Source organism: Protomyctophum parallelum (assembly GCF_964188405.1).
Source record: "Protomyctophum parallelum genome assembly, chromosome: 4".
NCBI classification, from domain to species: domain Eukaryota; kingdom Metazoa; phylum Chordata; class Actinopteri; order Myctophiformes; family Myctophidae; genus Protomyctophum; species Protomyctophum parallelum.
In genome coordinates this window covers 49,151,004-49,173,056 of record NC_139700.1, presented here as the reverse complement: position 1 = coordinate 49,173,056, position 22,053 = coordinate 49,151,004, and the positions used below count along the sequence as shown (strand labels likewise).

The window sequence follows — 22,053 nt, the reverse complement described above, 5'->3', positions numbered from 1 at the left end:
CGTCGGCATGGAACAAGCTCCCACTGTACCTTCGTCAGGCAGCCTCTGTAGACATTTTTAAAGCTCAGCTCAAGACCCACTTCTACAACTTTTAATTGATCTTTTATTTTTTGTTATTCATGTCCTCACTGTATTGCATTACTGCTTGTTTTTTAATGTCGTTGCCTTGCTTTTCTTTTATTCTCCATTGTTCTGTAAAGCACTTTGAGCTGCATTTCATGTCATGAAAGGTGCTATACAAATAAAGTTTTATTATTATTATTACTATCTTACACCAGAGTAAGACACCTGGATGTGCATGCATCCGTCTGGGTGACAGCAGACTGCTGGGCGAGCGCTGGCATTTTGGCATTGGGGGTCAGATCAACATATACATGGAAATAATTCTGTACTGGCCATATATGGAGCGTGACTTGAGTGTGTACAGGGTTTGATGAGGTCAGATCAACATATGGAATGTCAGAACAGATCAGCTCCATATATGGAGATCTAAGGGTGCAGTGTCTTGAGTGTACAGGGTTTGATGAGGGCCCAGGTAAGGCCGGGCCTTTATTTCCGGGCCTGATGACAACTCTAGTGTGGCAGCGGGGATATGCAGTGTCTTAAGTGTACAGGGTTTGATGAGGGCCCAGTCAGACTGACATACGTGACCATATATGGAGATATAATATCACAATACGTGACCATTTATGGAGGCTTGGGTGTATGGGGTATTATGTCACGTGCTCTCTCACCTGGCATGTGACAAAAACACACACACACACACACACACACACACACACACACACACACACAGTCTGGTGCATGCGTACCTGTTACCCACGCACCCACGCCCCTTTTCCATCTCGTCCCACTACTCTACCTACAGTAGCTGTAAATAACAAACATAATTCATGTTGGTGATTATAGCCTATAAAAGGTATTATCATATTAATGTATTGTTAAGTTCACTCTGTATATCATCCACACGGGCATAATAGCATGATGATGCCATTACAAAACATGGGCTTTACATGGAAGAAATGTGTTTCTTTAACGAAATTAACTGCTAGAAGGTCCTATTAAAAAAATAACTTAATTAAGCAGTCACTTAGTAACTGTGTCAGTTATTCATTCTTAATTTTGTATAGGGAGCTATATGGAAATACTAAATTAACTGGGGCGAGTAGTTTGGTATTAGTCTGGTCAGTGGCGTGCACAGACATTTAGAGGGGCAGGTGCTCAAGTGAAAAAAAGGGCACCTTGTGCAGCACATTTTGGGGCGGGAACCCATTTTGGTTCTTTAGCTATTGAAAAATAGCAGATCTACAAGCTCATAGCGCGCCACCGAGTGGCGCGCTACGAGCTTGTAGGTCTGCTATTTTTTATTATTATCGAAGAATAGAAACATAGAAACACAGCTTTAGATTGTGGGGCCCTAAATAATACAGTAGAAGCATTTTTATCAAGATTTGATCAATGTCACCATGGTCCACACACTACAAATTAAGAAAAAAGTTTTTTTTTTTTTTTTTTTAATTGCCAAAAAGGGCTGGGGGTGCTCTAGCACCCCCTAGTGTCTATCTGTGCACACCACTGTGTCTGGTGACGCGAAGTTAGCCTGCCCCCAAATGCCCGAACCAAAACAGGAAAAACACACGACACTGGTCGGCTGCAGACAGACAGCTTGCTCGCTTTGTCTCTGGCTGGCTGCTCTTTAATCAGTGCCGTTGTGCATTTCATCCATTTCACAGGGAAGAAAGGTATGTTTATATTTTGTACAATCCAGACTTGTCTAGTATAGTAGAGTAAAGTACACACAGTGAGACGAGAAGAACACGGACAAAACAATGTGCAGCGTGCGATCAGTTTTTTAGATTATTGTGCATTATTATTATTATGGCGTTGTTACATTGTAAAGTTATTGTGTTTTTCTTATCCCTTCAGCCAGCTGGCAAAATAGCTACAACCACTTGATCGTTGTTGACTTTGTTATTGTGACAAAATACGCGAGAGTTCCTTTCCTTCCCCGATGTATATTTCTAACTATAATGGAAGACCCAGATGAGATGACAGTTGACAGTTGAGTTTATATAGCTGCCTGCGCGATAATGCGATTGTTAGTTGTTTTATACGTGTATACGTCTACACGTTTGTATGCTTCATTATATGCATGTTGAGTTGACACCAAATGTATTTATTTGGGTCATTTATTTTATGTGAGAAACGTCAACTTCTGACTGAGGAACAGGGAACTCGCGTTTCGCTATAGAAACGGTTTCTATCTATACGTAACGTGCACCTGTAGGTGTGACATTGAAACTCTGCGGTCAGTAGGCTAGTCATTCATAAATGGTGTGTGTTCTTTTTCTTGTTCTGATCTTGTTGTGTTTTTGACATCTGTCCTCAAATGACTGTTTTGTTTTTTCTCTTCAGAGTACTACTCACCATATGGATATATCAGTGGTCATGTTGCAGCTACAGCGACACCCCGTGGCCGTGGTGTGCATTCTACTGTGCTGTGTCACACAGAGCAGCACCATGCCTCCTGACCCAAAGTTGGTTATTTTCACTTTTAAATTTATTTCATTCCTTTTAGTTTTGACTTCAATTTATCTTTAGTTTTTAAACTGGCTTTTCCAATTTAGTTTTATTTTGTAAAAAGGCTTAGTTTTGTAGTGGTGTATGTAACATTGCGTTTGATTAAAGGTATATTCAGTGATTTCACTCAAAAAACCTTAGGTTTCGTTTTTGGCTGTGGGACCCAGCCTTTCGTCCAATCAGGATAGAGAGCCAAAAACGAAACCTACGGTTTTTTGACCCCCAGGGGTTAACTGGGGACAGGGAGGAACTCCTTATATGGCCAGCACACTCTATAGTAGGGAGGATTATCACAACTAAACAAAAAAATAAGTGATATTTGAATTAAGTGAATATACCTTTAATTAAAACAAATAGGCTTTTGTATGAATGACCAAAAAGACTACATCTAATGACTTTTTTTAAATTATTTTTTGTAAACATGAACAGAAAAGAAGAGTGGTCCCACGACTCGTATAGTCACGATGCAAATGGGCTACTTTAATTTTAAGATGAGCAACGTTTAGACAAAAATAAAGCCTTCTTCACGATATGAGTTTTGTAAAACATACAATACAGTTTGAGTTAGTTACCCTTTTGTTTGTATAGCCTCCTTTTAATTTGCATTTCAGTTAACTAAGATGCTTTTAGTTTTTTTCTCTACAAGCTCATAGCGCGCCACCGAGTGGCGCGCTACGAGCTTGTAGGTCTGCTATTTTTGAAAAATCGAAGAACGACTGACATAGAAACATAGCTTTTTCAGAAAACTGTCATTTTCAAACAGACATTTTTAGAATCTGATCTCAGGTCAAAATGGGTTAATAACCTTGCCCTGACCTACCAGACACAGGGAAGCTCTCAGGCGCCTGGAGGAGTCCATGCAGACCGGCGGACAGCAGGTCCTGTCTCCGGGGGAGCAGACGCTGGGCGATCGTCTCCAGAAGCTGAAGGTACAGGAGATGTCCAGAGAGGACTTCCCTCCCGCGCTGCACTTCTTCAAGGCCAGACATCTCATCAGGAACAGTCCCATCTACGGTCTGCTGCACGACATGCCAAAGGGTAAGGAACAGTCCCATCTACGGTCTACTGCACGACATGCCAAAGGGTAAGGAACAGTCCCATCTACGGTCTATACTGCACGACATGCCAAAGGGTAAGGAACAGTCCCATCTACGGTCTACTGCACGACATGCCAAAGGGTAAGGAACAGTCCCATCTACGGTCTATACTGCACGACATGCCAAAGGGTATTAGCTTACTTTATATATGTGTGTATTTTGGTTCCATGTGTAACTATACTCAAGGACCGCTGGGGGTAACCTGGACCCCACTTTGAGAATCACTGGTGTAGGGCTGCAACTATCGATTATCTTCTCAGCGATTATTATAGTGAAATAATTGAAAAGCACATTTTTATATATCATTGGTGTCGGGCAGAAACCTATCTCCATGTTTACTTTTTGTTCTTTTGTCGTGAATGAATAAATGAATGCCCTACATGGCTACATTGGTCCGACATGCGGAAAACGACAGGATTAAATCTGAGTGAAAACTGTTTTTTTGGACGTGAGGTTTCCACCCGACAGAGTGTATACGTATTAAAACAAATAATTACACATCGTCAACAAATAATGAAATGTCAAACACTTTGATGATAAAAGGAGAATAATTCAAGCTTTCCGTACAGCTGCAATGTTGGTGAGTTTGACGTTGTGTAATACAATCAGATTAGGACTTTTCCGTTTGGATGAATGGGCTGCCGATGGGAAGTTGCACCTTGTTAGTGCCTTTCCATTAACTTGTATGGTAAGATGGCCGTTGTCTGCATAATATGGTCCATAATAAGGAAGGCCTTTCTTTCTCTTGGGTGGTTTCAGGGGGAGCGCTGCATGTCCACGACTTCTCCATGGTGGAGGTGGAGTGGCTGGTGAAGAACGTGACCTACAGACCTCACTGTTACATGTGCTTCACGTCCACCGGCGGTACCGGTACCGCTGACGACCGGTCCCCCCGCTTCGTCTTCTCCTCCGGCCCGCCCAAACCGCTGCCCCTCTGCTCCCCGTGGAGCCTGCTGGAGAGGCTCAGGGCCAAGATGGGGAACGCCACCGACCTGGACGACAGGTAACGACGTGTTGATTTCTAGAATCTAGACGCAGCTGCGTGACATGAGACTAATTAATTAGAGCGACAGAGAGAGAGAGAATTTACAATTTACAATTTACAATTTAGGCATTTAGCAGACGCTCTTAATCCAGAGCGACTTACATTTAAGCAAGAACAAAAGCATGGGAATACATCACATAAAAGCATTTATCATGAAACGAAAAAAGAGAGAGAGAGGAGTGTGTCTGTACCAGGGGGGCAGTCAGCCAGATATTTCGTGAAGCCTCATTTGAAATCGGTAGTTCATATAATGGCCTGTTGTGTCGCTGGACTGGACCCAAAAAGCCCCATAGCTCCATAGAGGCCCATGTATTTTGGCCCAACTTCACCTAGACTGTATTACCTTAATAAACATGGTCATGAATACTTTCTTCTTCCAGTCACTAGTTTAAAGTCTCATTTCTAATGTCATAATATTCTTTTTGGAAAATTATGGTCCCATTAATTAAAAAAATGACCATAAAGAAAAAAAAAACATTGCGTATGTTCTGAGGGGCGTGGCTACCGTTACAGTCTATGATCGGGATTCCCCTCCCACTCGAGTCAAAATAAAAACCAACGGAGAAGAAGGGGGGGAAGTCCCGCCTCGTTGTCTGGGCAGCCAATGGCCAGCTGGTCCAAAACGGAGCCAGCCAATGGCCAGCTGGTACCAAACGGATCTAGAAAGATGGCGATTTACAATGAAGCGATTTCAGGCTTCATTTTACGTTCATGTTAGACCCGGAGAACGCTTTGTCCATATTTTTTACAGTCTATGGTGTCTACTAGCATCATAGCCAACCTGACGTCTCTTTCCTCTGTGTGTCTACTAGCATCATAGCCAACCTGACTGTCTTTCCTCTGTGTGTCTACTAGCATCATAGCCAACCTGACGTCTCTTTCCTCTGTGTGTCTACTAGCATCATAGCCAACCTGACTGTCTTTCCTCTGTGTGTCTACTAGCATCATAGCCAACCTGACTGTCTTTCCTCTGTGTGTCTACTAGCATCATAGCCAACCTGACTGTCTTTCCTCTGTGTGTCTACTAGCATCATAGCCAACCTGACTGTCTTTCCTCTGTGTGTCTACTAGCATCATAGCCAACCTGACTCTCTTTCCTCTGTGTGTCTACTAGCATCATAGCCAACCTGACTGTCTTTCCTCTGTGTGTCTACTAGCATCATAGCCAACCTGACGTCTCTTTCCTCTGTGTGTCTACTAGCATCATAGCCAACCTGACTGTCTTTCCTCTGTGTGTCTACTAGCATCATAGCCAACCTGACTGTCTTTCCTCTGTGTGTCTACTAGCATCATAGCCAACCTGACTGTCTTTCCTCTGTGTGTCTACTAGCATCATAGCCAACCTGACTCTCTTTCCTCTGTGTGTCTACTAGCATCATAGCCAACCTGACTCTCTTTCCTCTGTGTGTCTACTAGCATCATAGCCAACCTGACTCTCTTTCCTCTGTGTGTCTACTAGCATCATAGCCAACCTGACGTCTCTTTCCTCTGTGTGTCTACTAGCATCATAGCCAACCTGACTCTCTTTCCTCTGTGTGTCTACTAGCATCATAGCCAACCTGACTGTCTTTCCTCTGTGTGTCTACTAGCATCATAGCCAACCTGACTGTCTTTCCTCTGTGTGTCTACTAGCATCATAGCCAACCTGACGTCTCTTTCCTCTGTGTGTCTACTAGCATCATAGCCAACCTGACTCTCTTTCCTCTGTGTGTCTACTAGCATCATAGCCAACCTGACTGTCTTTCCTCTGTGTGTCTACTAGCATCATAGCCAACCTGACTGTCTTTCCTCTGTGTGTCTACTAGCATCATAGCCAACCTGACGACTCTTTCCTCTGTGTGTCTACTAGCATCATAGCCAACCTGACTGTCTTTCCTCTGTGTGTCTACTAGCATCATAGCCAACCTGACGTCTCTTTCCTCTGTGTGTCTACTAGCATCATAGCCAACCTGACTCTCTTTCCTCTGTGTGTCTACTAGCATCATAGCCAACCTGACTGTCTTTCCTCTGTGTGTCTACTAGCATCATAGCCAACCTGACTGTCTTTCCTCTGTGTGTCTACTAGCATCATAGCCAACCTGACGTCTCTTTCCTCTGTGTGTCTACTAGCATCATAGCCAACCTGACTCTCTTTCCTCTGTGTGTCTACTAGCATCATAGCCAACCTGACTCTCTTTCCTCTGTGTGTCTACTAGCATCATAGCCAACCTGACGTCTCTTTCCTCTGTGTGTCTACTAGCATCATAGCCAACCTGACTGTCTTTCCTCTGTGTGTCTACTAGCATCATAGCCAACCTGACGTCTCTTTCCTCTGTGTGTCTACTAGCATCATAGCCAACCTGACTCTCTTTCCTCTGTGTGTCTACTAGCATCATAGCCAACCTGACTCTCTTTCCTCTGTGTGTCTACTAGCATCATAGCCGAGTGCATGCCTTTCATCCGACGGAGCATTGGTCCGAACGACAACCTACCTCCTCCCTCACCCTAACCCTAACCTCCCCCGGGGCAGACACCTAAACCTAACCGCCACCCTCTCCCGACCCACAGCGCACCTCGGAGCATTGCTCCTTCGGAGCAATGCTCTGTCGGATGATAGTATGCCTCCCATCATAGCCAACCTGACGTCTCTTTCCTCTGTGTGTCTACTAGCATCATAGCCAACCTGACTGTCTTTCCTCTGTGTGTCTACTAGCATCATAGCCAACCTGACTCTCTTTCCTCTGTGTGCCTACTAGCATCATAGCCAACCTGACGTCTCTTTCCTCTGTGTGTCTACTAGCATCATAGCCAACCTGACTCTGTTCACGGAGAAGGAGCCAGTCGTGGTGTATCCCAACCAGGACGTGGTGTGGAAGCGGTTCGAGCAGACCTTCCTGGTGGCCTGGGGTCTGGTCACACATGCTCCGGTCTTCAGGGACTATTACCACCAAGGCCTCGTGAGGTTCTACGAGGACAACGTCATGTATCTGGAGTTGAGGGCTTTACTCCCACAGGTAAATGAAGAGATATCCTTCTTAGGCCTTTAATTTAAAAAGGGGCCTGGTAATTGTGATGAACCATCCCGGTCGCCTGTATTCACATTATAATGTGTGACTTGGATAGTTTTACAGGCTACTTAAAAATGTCAGACGGGTGCAATATTGTTTGATTGGTAAGACACAGTTTTGCCCAAACATCACAGAATGACATACACGCAAATATAAAGTGAGCAGCACGCATGCACCCTAATCACGTGTACTTAAATTGTCACATTGTTTGACTTCAGTTCTATTAGCTGTAGTTTCAAAACTATTCACTCAATCTAATTAACCAATACATAATTATTTTGCTATGATTCCCTGCTTTCATATGACATGAAATTAAAAAAAACTAAAAACTAAAATCCAATGACTTATTTTATGTCCCGGTGGGTCACACTCACACATGCTTCTAAAGACACACCATTTGTGATTCCACAGACGTATGAACTGGATGGAAGCACCCACGACAGGGCGTGGGGTATGAAGACCTACCGGGACGTCACCAGACAGTTCACAGCACAACATCCAGACTTCTACGGGGCGAGAGTCATCTTCACCGTCCACAGGTGACCTGCCTTTACCACCATGTCCACAGGTGACCTGCCTTTACCACCATGTCCACAGGTGACCTGCCTTTACCACCATGTCCACAGGTGACCTGCCTTTACCACCATGTCCAAACGCTTCAAGTTTCACAACTCGCAGATTTGGGACTTGGGCCTGATATGACAAAACGTTTCGCTTTAACCCATTTTGACCCGAGACCAGATTCTACTAAATGTCATCTGAATCTCGACCGTTTTCCTGAAAAACCTGCTTCTTAGACAGTACTTAGTTTAGACTAGTCATTAGTCCTACAACTACAACCTATCTCAAACCCTCACCCTAACCTCCCACGGGGCAGCACACCTAAACCTAACCTTAACCCATGTCTAACCAATGACTAGTCTAAACTAAGTATGCACCCCGCTCAAACAATTTCACGTCAAGGACCCCTAGAATTATTATGCATTTGGCCGCCAACCCCCATCTGAAAACATGTTGTTCCAGGGACCCCTCCCCGGAAGCAAAGATTTGAGTTAACAGTGAAAACGTTCACTGTGTATGAATATAACATATTCAAAGATTTGCGCCACATATTCGAGATTTTTCAAAAATAGCAGACCTATTCAGAAAAATGCACGTAAAGTGCACAGAGACCCGCACAACGTCTGCACTTGCAAAACTAACTTTATTGGCGACGTTTCGGTCAAAGTTTTGCAAGTGCAGCCACCAGACGGTGTGCGGGTCTTTTTCTGCATACATTGAGCCCTGCCTACGCAACCCCGCCTCAGAGCATACAGGTGTGCAATTGTGCATAAGACTTTGTTGCCTAAAAATAGCAGATCTACAAGCTCGTAGCCGCGCTATGAGCTTGTAGATCTGCTTTTTTCCTTCAATAGCTAAAGTATAACATAATGCTTATAATAAGACACCAAAAGGCGTTCCCGTCCAGAATGGGTTTTAGCCACTTGGGACCCTCATGGCCTTCCCGAAACCGGCGGCTCGGGGACGATTTTCCAACAAAAGTCCAGAGCCGCTGTTTTAGGAAACGTTTTAGGGAACAGTGGACTCCTAGACGAGGCTCTAAGACTAAGTGGTTAACCCATTCTGACCGGGCACCCATTTTGGTGTCGGCATCACGTTATGCTTTAGCTATTGAAAAATAGCAGATCTACAAGCTCATATCGCGCCACCGAGTGGCGCGATACGAGCTTGTAGGTCTGCTATTTTTTTGAAAAATCGAAGAACGACTGACATTTTTTTAATCTGATCTCAGGTCAGAATGGGTTCATCAGACCAGTGTGTGTCCGGCGGAAACCTCGTATGAATCTGATCTCAGGTCAGAATGGGTTAATCTGGACTCCTAGACGAGGCTCTTAAGTGGTTAATGTGTGGGTGTGTGTGTGTTCTCAGGGGGATGAATGCCTCCATGGTGACCACGGCTGTAGAGGAGGCCCTGCAGCTGCAGAGGGACTTCCCAGAAACCATGGCCGGATTCGACCTGGTGAGAGACGTTATAGCTAACCAGTAGCAGTGGTATTATTAACCCATTCTGACCTGAGATCAGATTCATACGAGGTTTCCACTGGACACACACTGGTCTGATCATTAACCCATTCTGACCTGAGATCAGATTCTAAAAATGTCAGTCGTTCTTCGATTTTTCTAAAAATAGCAGACCTACAAGCTCGTATCGCGCCACTCGGTGGCGCGATATGAGCTTGTAGGTCTGCTATTTTTCAATAGCTAAAGCATAACATGAATCTGCTAACACCCGGTCAGAATGGGTTAATAGTAGAAATGCAGAAGTAGCAGGAAAGAAAAACAAAGCCACAAAGTAGAAATGCAGCAGTAGTGTTCACCTGTCAGGCTGTATCATTTCACAGCCTCAATCTGTGTGTGCGTGTGCGTGTGTGTGTGTGTGTGTGTGTGTGTGTGTGTGTGTGTGTGCGTGTGCGTGTGTGTGTGTGTGTGTGTGTGTGTGCGTGTGTGTGCAGGTGGGCCGTGAGGACAGTGGTAGACCCCTCTGGTACTTCAGGGAGGCTTTGTCTCTTCCAGGAGAAAGAGGACTCACTCTTCCCTACTTCTTCCATGCTGGAGAGACGAGTGAGTGAAGTCATTTCAAAACCCCATTATAACCGGGAAAGCATCCGTGTCGTTTCAGATTTTTTGCGTTGCATATTATTCAAAAATAGCAGACATACAAAAGCTCACGCAGTCGGGACCCATTTTTAACCAGTTTGGGCCCCGGGTCAAGTGTTGTGGACCACTGCATCAGACGACGTTCATTCCAAGGTTATAATAGTTTAGTTTTTTTCATTATAGTTTAGTTTTAGTTAGTTTTGACATATTTTCTTCCAATTCAGTTAGTTTTAGTTAGTTTTTAGAGCGGGTTTGCTAGTTTTTTTTTTGGTGAAAATGCTTAGTTTTAGTTTTTTTTTTTGTACTTTGGTTTAGGGTTAGCGTGGCTACATGCTGCCGTACGGTGCTGAAAACTGCCATAAAACTTGTTGGAGAAATCTAAGGGTAATATGTCTATAATTTCAGTTAGTTTTAGTTCGTTTTGAGGACACACAATACAGTTTCAGTTTAGTTATCGTTTTTTTAATTAATTTTTAGTTTTTATTAGTTTCAGTTAACTATTATAACCTTGGTTCATTCCAGTTCCTCCTCCTTCCCCGTCTAGATCAGGAGGGCACCGAGGTGGACCAGAACCTTCTGGACGCCCTGCTGTTCAACACCTCTCGCATCGGCCACGGCTTCGCTCTGACTCGCCACCCGCTCGCCAGGCAGATGTCCAGGAAGAGAGGCGTGGCTGTAGAGGTGTGCCCCATCTCCAACCAGGTCGGTGTGTTTTCGCTTTCAGCCATTCGTTAGAAATTAAAAGCATGCTTTAGTTCAGCATCGTGTCATCACTTATGGGTAACTTTTTATCGGTCGGAACGTTGCCACCGTTGTCTGAATTGTACCGGGGAATTAACTTCACAGACTATCTATTGGATATTATCTATATCCAGTAGAGTAGATGATGGTCAAACTGTATGCATTTTTGTTCATAAAGACGTCATGTCACTAGAAATGGTCTAATAGAGAAATATAATGAACCACAAATGGTATGACTTTAGACTTTAGGGGCTGTATTTTGCGTGTCTTAAGTACCAGGTATTATCAATGACATTTGGCTATTCTGAGTGGCCAAAGAGCATTGATCACGCCTCCAGGTCTTTAGTTTACTCAAGTTAGGGAATAAGACCTGGTACTTAAGACACGCAAAATACAGCCCTAGGTATGACACACTGGTTTATTGTCTCCACCATGCACTCAAAGGCATGGGGAGAGTATGCTTTGCACTCCGTCCGTCCGTGCGCGTCTGTCCGTCTGTGTACAGCTAACATCACAGACGCTGTTATCCTGGTGGAGACCCGTTTCCACAGAGGGGAACTCTTTCTAGTGTCGGTAGTGTTTTCGCCATACCGTAGCAACTCAACATGTCCTTTTTTTTGTGGTCATTTCCCAGGTGTTAAAGCTGGTCGCCGATCTGAGGAACCATCCCGCGGCTGTGTTGATGGCAGAGGGCCATCCGCTGGTCATCAGCTCCGACGACCCGGCCCAGTTGGGATCCTCCGCCCTCTCCGACGACTTCTATGAAGCGTTCGTGGGCTTCGGAGGCTTGAGGTCTCACATCGGCACCCTCAAGGAACTGGCCATGAACTCCATCAGGTGAGGCTGTGTGCGGGTAAAAAAAAATATACCTGAGGGTAAAATGTCCCAACTAGTATGGTATCATTTTTGAGAAATGGACATTGTGAGCACCATTTTCCTGGTCCTCATAACAGAGATGGTAAATGGTGCATTTATATAGCGCCTTTATCCAAGGCGCTTTACAGAGATTGTGCATTACATTCACCCATTCATACACCGATGGCAGCGGAAACCATGCAAGGCACCAACTAGCACATCGGGAGCAATTAGGGGTTCAGTGTCTTGCTCAACGACACTTCGACAGTAACTCTGGGGGAGCCCGGGTTCGAACTCTACAGGCACTCTACCCCTGAGCCACCGCCGCCCCAGGCTGTTTTATGGTTGGAAAAAATATTTTTGCCTGTGTTGTGCACCGAAAATAGCAGATTTATTATTTAACACATTGCAAATTTGTAGATTGTCTATTTTCGGTGCAAGACACTGGTGGCCAACTACATATAAATATTCCAAAGAGTTGCAGTTTTTCCCTTAATCACGGACTCACGCATCTGATAAATATGGCGTTTGAAAATGGTAATAAATTGCATTCATGATTGCCATCCAAGCACATTAAGATTTGTCAAATGTAAAGTGGTTTATAAATCAAATATATTATTATTATTATTAAGTATAGTAATATCATGTGTGTACTTTTTGTGTTTCATTCAGATACAGTTCCTTATCCCAGGAACAACAGCAGAGCGCCTTGACGTTATGGAAAAGAAGATGGGACAAGTTTGTCTCTGAGAACTCCTTTTAGTAGAGATGCAAATGTCAAACCTTTATTTTAATTTTCAAGAACCCCCTGCATGGTGCATTAAGCCTGCATTAAGCCTCGGAACCTCCATGTTGACACAAATGTTTGTGTCAGTTTAATTCTTGGTAGTTTAATTCTTGGGAGCATAACGTTCCACTTGGTTCCTAGCGTATCAATCATTTAGCTAGGGAGCACCTGGGGCCCCCTCAACGACCCCTGGGGGTCCCCGGAGCCCCCTCAACGACCCCTGGGGGTCCCCGGAGCCCCCTCAAGGACCCCTGGGGGTCCCCTTGGAGCACCCTCAAGGACCCCTGGGGGTCCCCGGACATCATGTGGAGAACCACTGCTCTAGAGTAAGTATTGGGGTTGGTTTTATTGTCCTCCTGCCAAACTATTATTCTTTCTGTCCAGAAAGAAAGGACTTTTTGTAATGCAGTAAATGATTAAAATAAATGTTTCTACAATATGAAGGGGGGGGTTGCCTGATAGCCAAAGCAAGCCTGTGACAAGCACACACACACGTAGCACATACTGTAGTGAAGCCAGATTTAGGTAAGCTCAATTTGTCTTATTTATCCCTGGTGGAGTTGTAAGGCGGTGTTGTGTAATAAGGCACTGCTTTCTAGCCTGGGTCCACTTGAAATTATCGGGATTTGATTAATGTAGATTACCTTTGTTTAAATCTTGCACTTTAATTGAGCCTTTTGGTATAATTAATTAATCAATAGTGCTAAACAGCATTGGTATAATTAATTAATCAATAGTGCTAAACAGCATTAAGAGTGCAGACAAATCATACACTGAATTAATTGTAGCATATTTGTGTGAATGACATGATTATTATGGATAGCTTATTGAGTTTAAAACGTGTCTTAAGAATAGTTTAGATAGATGAAAGTAGACTGACAGGAGGTGGGGGTGACATGCAGTGAGGGCTGTCGGGATCGGGAGTCGAACCCGCGGCACACTGCCAGACTGGATCACCAGACAAGGTGCCTGCTGCTGCCCAGTCCAAGAATAGTTTTTTTCTTTTCCCCAATGTATTTTAATTGAGGCTCTGAAATGTGTTCAATCGCAATTCAAATACGTTTTATTTTGCTACTAGTCCTACTGTTTTTGTGAACCATTGATCATAGGTTGTGGTACATTTTTATAAATTCTGTGAAACTGATAATCCAATATAATGTGATGGTTTTGAAGTTTGTTTTCTGGGTCAGGTAAACAAATCAATACAGCAGATTAAATTTATGGCAGGCTTCATATAAGACTGACCTTCTAGTATTCTGTGATGTAATGTAAGCAACACAGCGTTACATTCAAGATTCTTGAAGCTTTGGGATGTCAAACTGGAATGCATGTGAATTCTATTCATTTGTCTTTTTTGTTTTATTTCACGAAATGGTTGTACACCATGTTGCACAGTACACCAACCGACGTTTGTATACAAATAAAATATTTTACAGCTATGGTTTAATGTATTGTGTTTTACCATTTAATAAAGTGAGTCGTAAATGATGAAGCAGTAATTGGTGTAGCAGAGTGGCTCAGAGCCTCTGCCTGATGGTGGCGCTATAGTGTAGCAGAGTGGCCTCAATCTAATATCTTCCCCCGGTCCATAGGGATATCCCTTCGGTCTAGCGGTTAAGATGTTTGGGAGGCCAGAGTTCGAATCCTGGGCGTTACACAAGCGTTCCATCATCGACTGCTAGTGTTGAACTTTGAGAAGAAGCTTTCTTCAAACATGTTGATGTTCATCTCATTGAGGGCCTTGTTCCTAGAGAGAGATTGTGGGAGACAGATCATGAGAAGGCATATCTCGAGGGCTTGAAGCACAAAGCGTATGTATGACACTGGCTGCGGTTACACGAGGGCTTTTTCATTCAGAATGAAAACTTCAGAATTAATTAATTCAGATCAGAAGTAATGTTTTTTTGCTGCGTGCTTACATGGGAAATGGTCATTCCGAATGAGTGTTTACACGAGTCCAAAATTGTTTAAATAGAATTTAAAAATGGAATAAACTGGTCAGAGTTACGTTTAAATCAGATTGGCCATTTTCATTATGATTTAAGTTTTTATGGTGTTTACATGACAACTTTTATTCTGAATGAAAAGGGGATTTAACATCATGTCAGTATGACCACATTTGGAAGTCTTAATAGGTATAGGTATAAAAGTATATATTGGGTAATAATTACAATCAATGAAAAGTTTGCTCCCCCCCCCCCCCCCCCACTTCCTAATACTATTAGGATTTTGGTTTTGGTCAAAACCCCAGCATTCATATTCTGGAGGGAACATAGCCAACATAGCCGATCTACAGGCTCACAGCACGCAGCACTGCGTTCATTGTGAGCTTGTAAATCAGCTATTTTCTCTTTTCAAATAGATTGTGTACGTAACAAGCGGTATAGATGTGCTCCCACTTCTAAAAGCCGCTCTACTGTACACCCCCTGCCTATATTTACAATTACAATTTAGGCATTTAGCAGACGCTCTTAATCCAGAGCGATTTACATTAAGCAAGAACAAAAAGCATGGGAATACATCACATATATAAAAAGTAGTTATCATGAAACATGTGTAAGCTAAGAACGTAACAGTGGAGTATCATGAAACTATATATAAACTATGCATACTATACTATTTTATACTATACATAATTATGTACTATAAAGTGCTATGACTACATAAAATGCAATTCTAGTGTTGTCTACGTAACATGCTATAAGTCTGTTTAAAATGCTATCTAAGTCTACATAAAGTGCTTATCTAAGGGGTTAGGGTAAGTGCTATGGGCCATGATGGAGTCTGAAGAGGTGGGTTTTCAGACTACAGCGGAAGATTGGGAGTGAGGCTGCAGTTCTGATTGTGATGGGAAGTGCATTTAGTTTTGGAGCCAGAAGGGAGAAGAGTTTGGGACGTGTGGAGCGTTGTCCCGGCATTTTTAGTGAAGGTACTTCCAGCTTCCCTGCGTTGGCTGATCTGAGGGTGCGTGCAGGAGTGTTTGTAGGGTACGATCATACTTGTAAGATATGGGGGAGCCATGCCTTTGGTTGCTTTGAATGCCAGCATCAGAGTTTTGTATTCTGTGCGGGCAGCGACCGGGAGCCAGTGGAGGGAGCGGAGCAGGGGGGAGACATGTGAGAATTCTGGCTGGTTGAAGACCAAGCGAGCTGCGGCATTTTGGATCAGCTGGAGAGGCTTAAGTGCACAAATGCCGGTAGGCCAGTAAAGGAGGGAGTTACAATAGTCAAGTTTTGACAAGACTGTTGTCTGGATTAGGAGCTGGGCTGACTCCTGGGCGAGGAAGGCTCTGATTGGCTGACTCCTGGGTGAGGAACGGTCTAATTCGTCGTATGTTATAGAGTCAGTGTAGATCTACACGATCGAGTGACAGCTGTGATGTGTGTTTTGGTAAATGGTGCATTTATATAGCGCCTTTATCCAAAGCGCTTTACATAGATTGTGCATTACATTCACCCATTCACACACACATTCATACACCGATTGCGGCGGAAGCCATGCAAGGCACCAACCAGCACATCGGGAGCAATTTGGGGTTCAGTGTCTTGCCCAAGGACACTTCGACATGTAGACAGGAGGAGGAGGAGCCGGGATTCGAACCGCCGACCCATGGATCATTGGACGACCTGCTCTACCTCCTGAGCCACAGTCGCCCCAGAACGAGAGCTGACTGTCCAGGACAACACCATAAGGTTCCTGGCTGTCGGGACAAACGTTATACATATTGACTTATGTACGTTGGTCTGTTGCCTCTGACATACAGTTATAGCTCAAATTAACCCATTCTGAACGGGAACCCATTTTGGTGTCAGCATCATGTTATGCTTTAGCTATTTAAAAATAGCAGATCTACAAGCTCATAGCGCGCCACCGAGTGGCGCGCTACGAGCTTGTAGGTCTGCTATTTTTGAAAAATCGAAGAACCACTGACATAGAAACATAGCTTTATCAGAAAACTGTCAGGATGTAGAAGACGTTTATAGAATCTGATCTCAGGTCAGAAGTGTATAGTGAAAAACGGACTGTAGTCTCTGGGTCCGGGCCAGCGTTGGTGCGGTCCAGCTCTTACTGTAGTCTCTGGGTCCGGGCCAGCCTGGCGTTGCTGTGGTCCAGCTCCTGTCTGCGCTGCTTGTCCAGTCTGGCCTCCTGTCTCTCCAGCAGTAGAGCTGAACGGGCCGAAGACACACGGAGACCGTCGTGCTGCTTCTCCAGCGCCCGCTGCTCCATCTCCATCCTCTGTGCGCACGCACACACACGCACGCACGCACACGCACACGCACACACACAAACAAACGAAAGCACACGTTGGTATTACTATACTGAGGACATGCATCAACATCTGGATTCTTTCCGTTTTCTTCTTTCCGGCTGAGCATGTTAAGTTTTGTGTATTCAGTGATTCTTCTCAAACATCTATATGTATTCTTTGAGGGGCGCTATAGCCCCTCCTATATACAGGTTTAATGTTTGGTCTTGTCTAGGCCATGGGGGTTCTCAACGTTTTTGGCCAGGGGAGGGACCCCCTGGAAATGCTTTGGCAATGTCTCGGGACCCCTGCCCCGCCCCTATACCCTCCCAACCCCCAAATATAAATTGACTGCTACAATAACCATAATAATAAGAGACAATACATACATAAATAAATACTGAAACCGGATATAAGCATTGGGGAAGGTGTATGCATGTACTATTTGTAATATTATGTAAACTCTTCATTTCCATTTTCCAGCCATTCAGTTACAATTCATTTTTTAACCCATTTTGGGCAGGAACCCCTTTTTGGTGTTCACGTTATAATTTAGCTATTGAAAAATAGCAGATCTACAAGCTCGTAGCGCGCCACCGAGTGGCGCGCTACGAGCTTGTAGGTCTGCTATTTTTGAAAAATCGTAAAAATGTGGCGCAAATATAGTCTCTCAAAGTCTAAATGGGTTAAAAATTTGGGGACCCCCCAAAATAATTTGGCGACCCCCCCCCCCCCCCCCCCCCCACGGGTTGAGAACCCCTGGTCTAGGCAACGGGGCCCCACTTTGAGAACCAACTGGTGTACTTTGTTTACCTTCCTCTCCTCAGTTTGATACTTCTGGAACTGAAGCGTGTCCATCAGGCTCTGAGGAGAGGCCTTCTTGGGCTGGCTGGGCTGCAGGCGGGGGGCTCCCAGCACCCCCAGGGTGGGCTGGGGGATGTCGTCTCCGATCAGCTCGCCCTGCAGCTGGTTCAGGGCGTCGGCGCGGCCGATGGCGTCGCTCCACTCCCGCTCCCTGCGTCGCCTCTCCTGAGACTCTGCCGCCTGGGGAAGGAAGGAAGGACGCTGGGGGGTCATTTAAAAAGACTCTGCCGCCTGGGGAAGGAAGGAAGGACGCTGGGGGGTCATTTAAAAAGACTCTGCCGCCTGGGGAAGGAAGGAAGGACGCTGGGGGGTCATTTAAAAAGACTCTGCCGCCTGGGGGAAGGAAGGAAGGACGCTGGGGGGTCATTTAAAAAGACTCTGCCGCCTGGGGAAGGAAGGAAGGACGCTGGGGGGTCATTTAAAAAGACTCTGCCGCCTGGGGAAGGAAGGAAGGACGCTGGGGGGTCATTTAAAAAGACTCTGCCGCCTGGGGAAGGAAGGAAGGACGCTGGGGGGTCATTTAAAAAGACTCTGCCGCCTGGGGGAAGGAAGGAAGGACGCTGGGGGGTCATTTCAGAGAAGACCAGAGGGTGGCCAAAAAAGTAAAAAAAAAAAAAACCTGAATGGTTCAAGCCCATTAATTAAGATTCGAGTGCCAACCCTAACGAGCGAAGGTTCGAACCCCGGATGTTCGGGCCCGAGGGGCACTAAGGCTAAATTCTAGTTGAATTTGAGATGGTGTTTGAGATGTGGCGGCGGCGGTGGCTCAGGGGTAGAGTGCCTGGATGGTAACCGTAAGGTTGCCAGTTCGAACCCGGGCTCCCCCAGAGTTACTGTCGAAGTGTCCTTGAGCAAGACACTGAACCCCTAATTGCTCCCGATGTGCTGGTTGGTGCCTTGCATGGTTTCCGCTGCCATCGGTGTATGAATGTGTGTGTGAATGGGTGAATGTAATGCACAATCTCTGTAAAGCGCCTTGGATAAAGGCGCTATATAAATGCACCATTTACTGTGTGTGTGTGTGTGTGTGTGTGTGTGGACATGGGTCCTACCTGGGCCAGGTTGTAGTCTTTGGTATTGTGTAGTTTGATGTGCGTGTGTGTGTGTGTGTGTGGACATGGGTCCTACCTGGGCCCGGTTGTAGTCTTTGGTAGCCAGAACTGCCGCTTTCTTCTTCTCCTCTTGGAGCCTCTGCAGCTCCAGAGCTCTGTTGTCCAGGTCCACTCTGCTCCAATCATACTGCTGGTCTGACAAGACAGGAAACAGGAAGCACACGGTGTGTTATGGAGGCCTCTCAGCCAATCACAGAGCATAGCTGTGACCCAGTGCAATAGCTTGGGCTATATGTCCACACTTTTCCTGGGCTGTGTGTGCGCTCCAGTTCCTGTTGATTTCATTGGACATCATTGGTCATCTGACCAGTTTCATTGGCTTTCATTGGATCAAATCGACAGGAACTGGAGCACACACAGCCCAAGGACTGTATAAAGAGGACAGGAAGCGAAGACCGTAAGGGCGCCGCCATGTTGCTCACATGGTGCTCCATGGAAGGAAAGAAACATGCGCAATGGGCTTTATGCAGCCAACACTTCCGCGTTCAGCTTCCTTGGTCTGCAACTGCGCATGTTTCTTTCCTTCCATGGAGCACCATGTGAGCGCCCGTACGGTCTTCGCTTCTTGTCCTCTTTAGACAGTCCTTGACACAGCCCAGGAAAAGTGTGGATATATATTGTATATAATACAACCTACCCTCCAGCCTCTGAAGGAGAACAGGAGGACGACGGTCCAACCTACCCTCCAGGAGGACGACAGTGCCACCTACCCTCCAGGAGGACGACAGTGCCACCTACCCTCCAGGAGGACGACAGTGCCACCTACCCTCCAGCCTCTGAAGGAGAACGACAGTCCAACCTACCCTCCAGGAGGACGACAGTGCCACCTACCCTCCAGGAGGACGACAGTGCCACCTACCCTCCAGCCTCTGAAGGAGAACGACAGTCCAACCTACCCTCCAGGAGGACGACAGTGCCACCTACCCTCCAGCCTCTGCCGCTGCCGCGCCGCCAGCCGCTCGCCCTGCTGCTGGTGAAGCCACGCCCGGAGCTGCTCCTTCTGTCCCGACCTCCGGGCCTCGCTGCCGGGGTCCTCGCCCACCAGGCCGGGCAGCGTCATGCGCCACGCGTCCTCCGTCTTCCAGAGCTCGGGGTCGTTCATGTCGCGGTGCTCCCGGCGGCTCCGGGGCTGCTGGAAGGCCCGGCGGTACGCGACCTCGGCCTCGTCCGTCGCGCGCTGCGCCTTGACCCGCCGTCCGTCCAGGAGGAGCGCCGCTTTGTCGCTGCGCACCATGTCTGTAGCTGTGATTAATGAGAATACACCAACGATATCACCATGTCTGTAGCTGTGATGATGGAAGGGAACAGAACCAGTGTTGTTTTTGGCAGCAAATTTCTATTTTAGTTTTAGTCATAGTCTCTTGAATAGTTTTCACTTAGTTTTAGTCACATTTTTGTCACCTGGAATGTGTTAGTGTTAGTCTAGTTTTAGTCGACTAAATGTCATGAGATTTTAGTCGACTAAATCTACAGTTGATTTAGTCAACTAAAATGTATTTTGGTGGGCATTGGTGCCGTCGTAAGGACTGTTTTTACACATGCTGAAAATAGCCGATCTACAAGCTTGTAGATCGGCTATTTCAGCATGCAACCAAGTGTAAAATGACTTATACTGGATCTCTTGTCCACTAGTCCCTTCCTAACATTTTAGTCTAGTTTTTATTTGTTGACGAAATTGTCAGTATATTTAGTCTTAGTTTTAGTCATCATGGCTTAGTTTTAATTTAGTTTCCATTTAGTTTTCTTCAGTGGAAAAAGGTAGTCGACGAACATTTTTCGTCTTAGTTTTAGTCGACGAAAACAACACTGGTCTGCAGCTGTGATGATAGGAACAGAACACACCAACGATATAGAGACAGACCCAGATATCACCATGTCTGTAGCTGTGATGATAGGAACAGAACACACCAACGATATAGAGACAGACCCAGATATCACCATGTCTGTAGCTGTGATGATGGGAACAGAACACACCAACGATATAGAGACAGACCCAGATATCACCATGTCTGTAGCTGTGATGATGGGAACAGAACACACCAACGATATAGAGACAGACCCAGATATCACCATGTCTGTAGCTGTGATGATAGGAACAGAACACACCAACGATATAGAGACAGACCCAGATATCACCATGTCTGTAGCTGTGATGATGGGAACAGAACACACCAACGATATAGAGACAGACCCAGATATCACCATGTCTGTAGCTGTGATGATGGGAACAGAACACACCAACGATATAGAGACAGGCCCAGATATCACCATGTCTGTAGCTTAAATGTAAGTCGCTCTGGATTAAGAGCGTCTGCTAAATGCCTAAATTGTAAATTGTAAAATTGTAGCTGTGATGATGAGAACAGAACACACCAACGATATAGAGACAGACCCAGATATCACCATGTCTGTAGCTGTGATGATGGGAACACACCAACGATATAGAGACAGACCCAGATATCACCATGTCTGTAGCTGTGATGATGGGAACAGAACACACCAACGATATAGAGACAGACCCAGATATCACCATGTCTGTAGCTGTGATGATGGGAACACACCAACGATATAGAGACAGACCCAGATATCACCATGTCTGTAGCTGTGATGATGGGAACACACCAACGATATAGAGACAGACCCAGATATCACCATGTCTGTAGCTGTGATGATGAGAACACACCAACGATATAGAGACAGACCCAGATATCACCATGTCTGTAGCTGTGATGATGGCAACACACCAACGATATAGAGACAGACCCAGATATCACCATGTCTGTAGCTGTGATGATAGGAACAGAACACACCAACGATATAGAGACAGACCCAGATATCACCATGTCTGTAGCTGTGATGATGGGAACAGAACACACCAACGATATAGAGACAGACCCAGATATCACCATGTCTGTAGCTGTGATGATGGGAACAGAACACACCAACGATATAGAGACAGACCCAGATATCACCATGTCTGTAGCTGTGATGATAGGATAGGAACACACCAACGATATAGAG

At 45.4% G+C, this 22,053-nt stretch overlaps 2 protein-coding genes across 3 annotated transcripts; one reads left to right on the top strand and one right to left on the bottom strand.

Annotated features, from left to right (window-relative positions):
- Positions 1-1,638: 1,638 nt before the first annotated feature.
- ada2a (adenosine deaminase 2a) lies at positions 1,639-14,221 on the top strand. Of its 2 annotated transcripts, XM_083762423.1 has the most exons (11): positions 1,639-1,742; positions 2,416-2,537; positions 3,404-3,618; positions 4,437-4,680; positions 7,502-7,715; positions 8,181-8,308; positions 9,699-9,789; positions 10,283-10,391; positions 10,972-11,129; positions 11,803-12,005; positions 12,696-14,221. In XM_083762423.1, the coding sequence occupies exons 2-11, from the start codon at positions 2,431-2,433 to the stop codon at positions 12,784-12,786; spliced, it is 1,560 nt and encodes a 519-aa protein (XP_083618549.1). In that variant the 5' UTR covers positions 1,639-1,742; positions 2,416-2,430; the 3' UTR covers positions 12,787-14,221. The 2 variants fall into 2 exon arrangements, with proteins under 2 accessions (XP_083618549.1, XP_083618550.1); XM_083762424.1 differs by lacking the exon at positions 1,639-1,742 and having other exon boundaries at positions 2,411-2,537.
- Positions 14,222-14,478: 257 nt separating this feature from the next.
- ribc2 (RIB43A domain with coiled-coils 2) lies at positions 14,479-20,266 on the bottom strand (the record flags this gene model as incomplete). The annotated part of the gene is made up of 5 exons (XM_083762860.1): positions 14,479-14,557; positions 16,880-17,046; positions 17,870-18,100; positions 19,049-19,167; positions 19,957-20,266. 5 exons carry the CDS (start codon positions 20,264-20,266, stop codon positions 14,479-14,481), a joined length of 906 nt encoding a protein of 301 aa, XP_083618986.1.
- Between the last annotated feature and the right edge of the window lie 1,787 nt (positions 20,267-22,053).

Bases quoted from the DNA above. Each gene is read 5' to 3' on its own strand.
- ada2a (XM_083762423.1), top strand. From the start codon at position 2,431: ATGGATATATCAGTGGTCATGTTGCAGCTACAGCGACACCCCGTGGCC. The intron at 3,619-4,436 runs GTAAGGAACAGT...GGGTGGTTTCAG, and splicing joins GCTGCACGACATGCCAAAGG to GGGGAGCGCTGCATGTCCAC. The intron at 11,130-11,802 runs GTCGGTGTGTTT...GTCATTTCCCAG, and splicing joins TGTGCCCCATCTCCAACCAG to GTGTTAAAGCTGGTCGCCGA.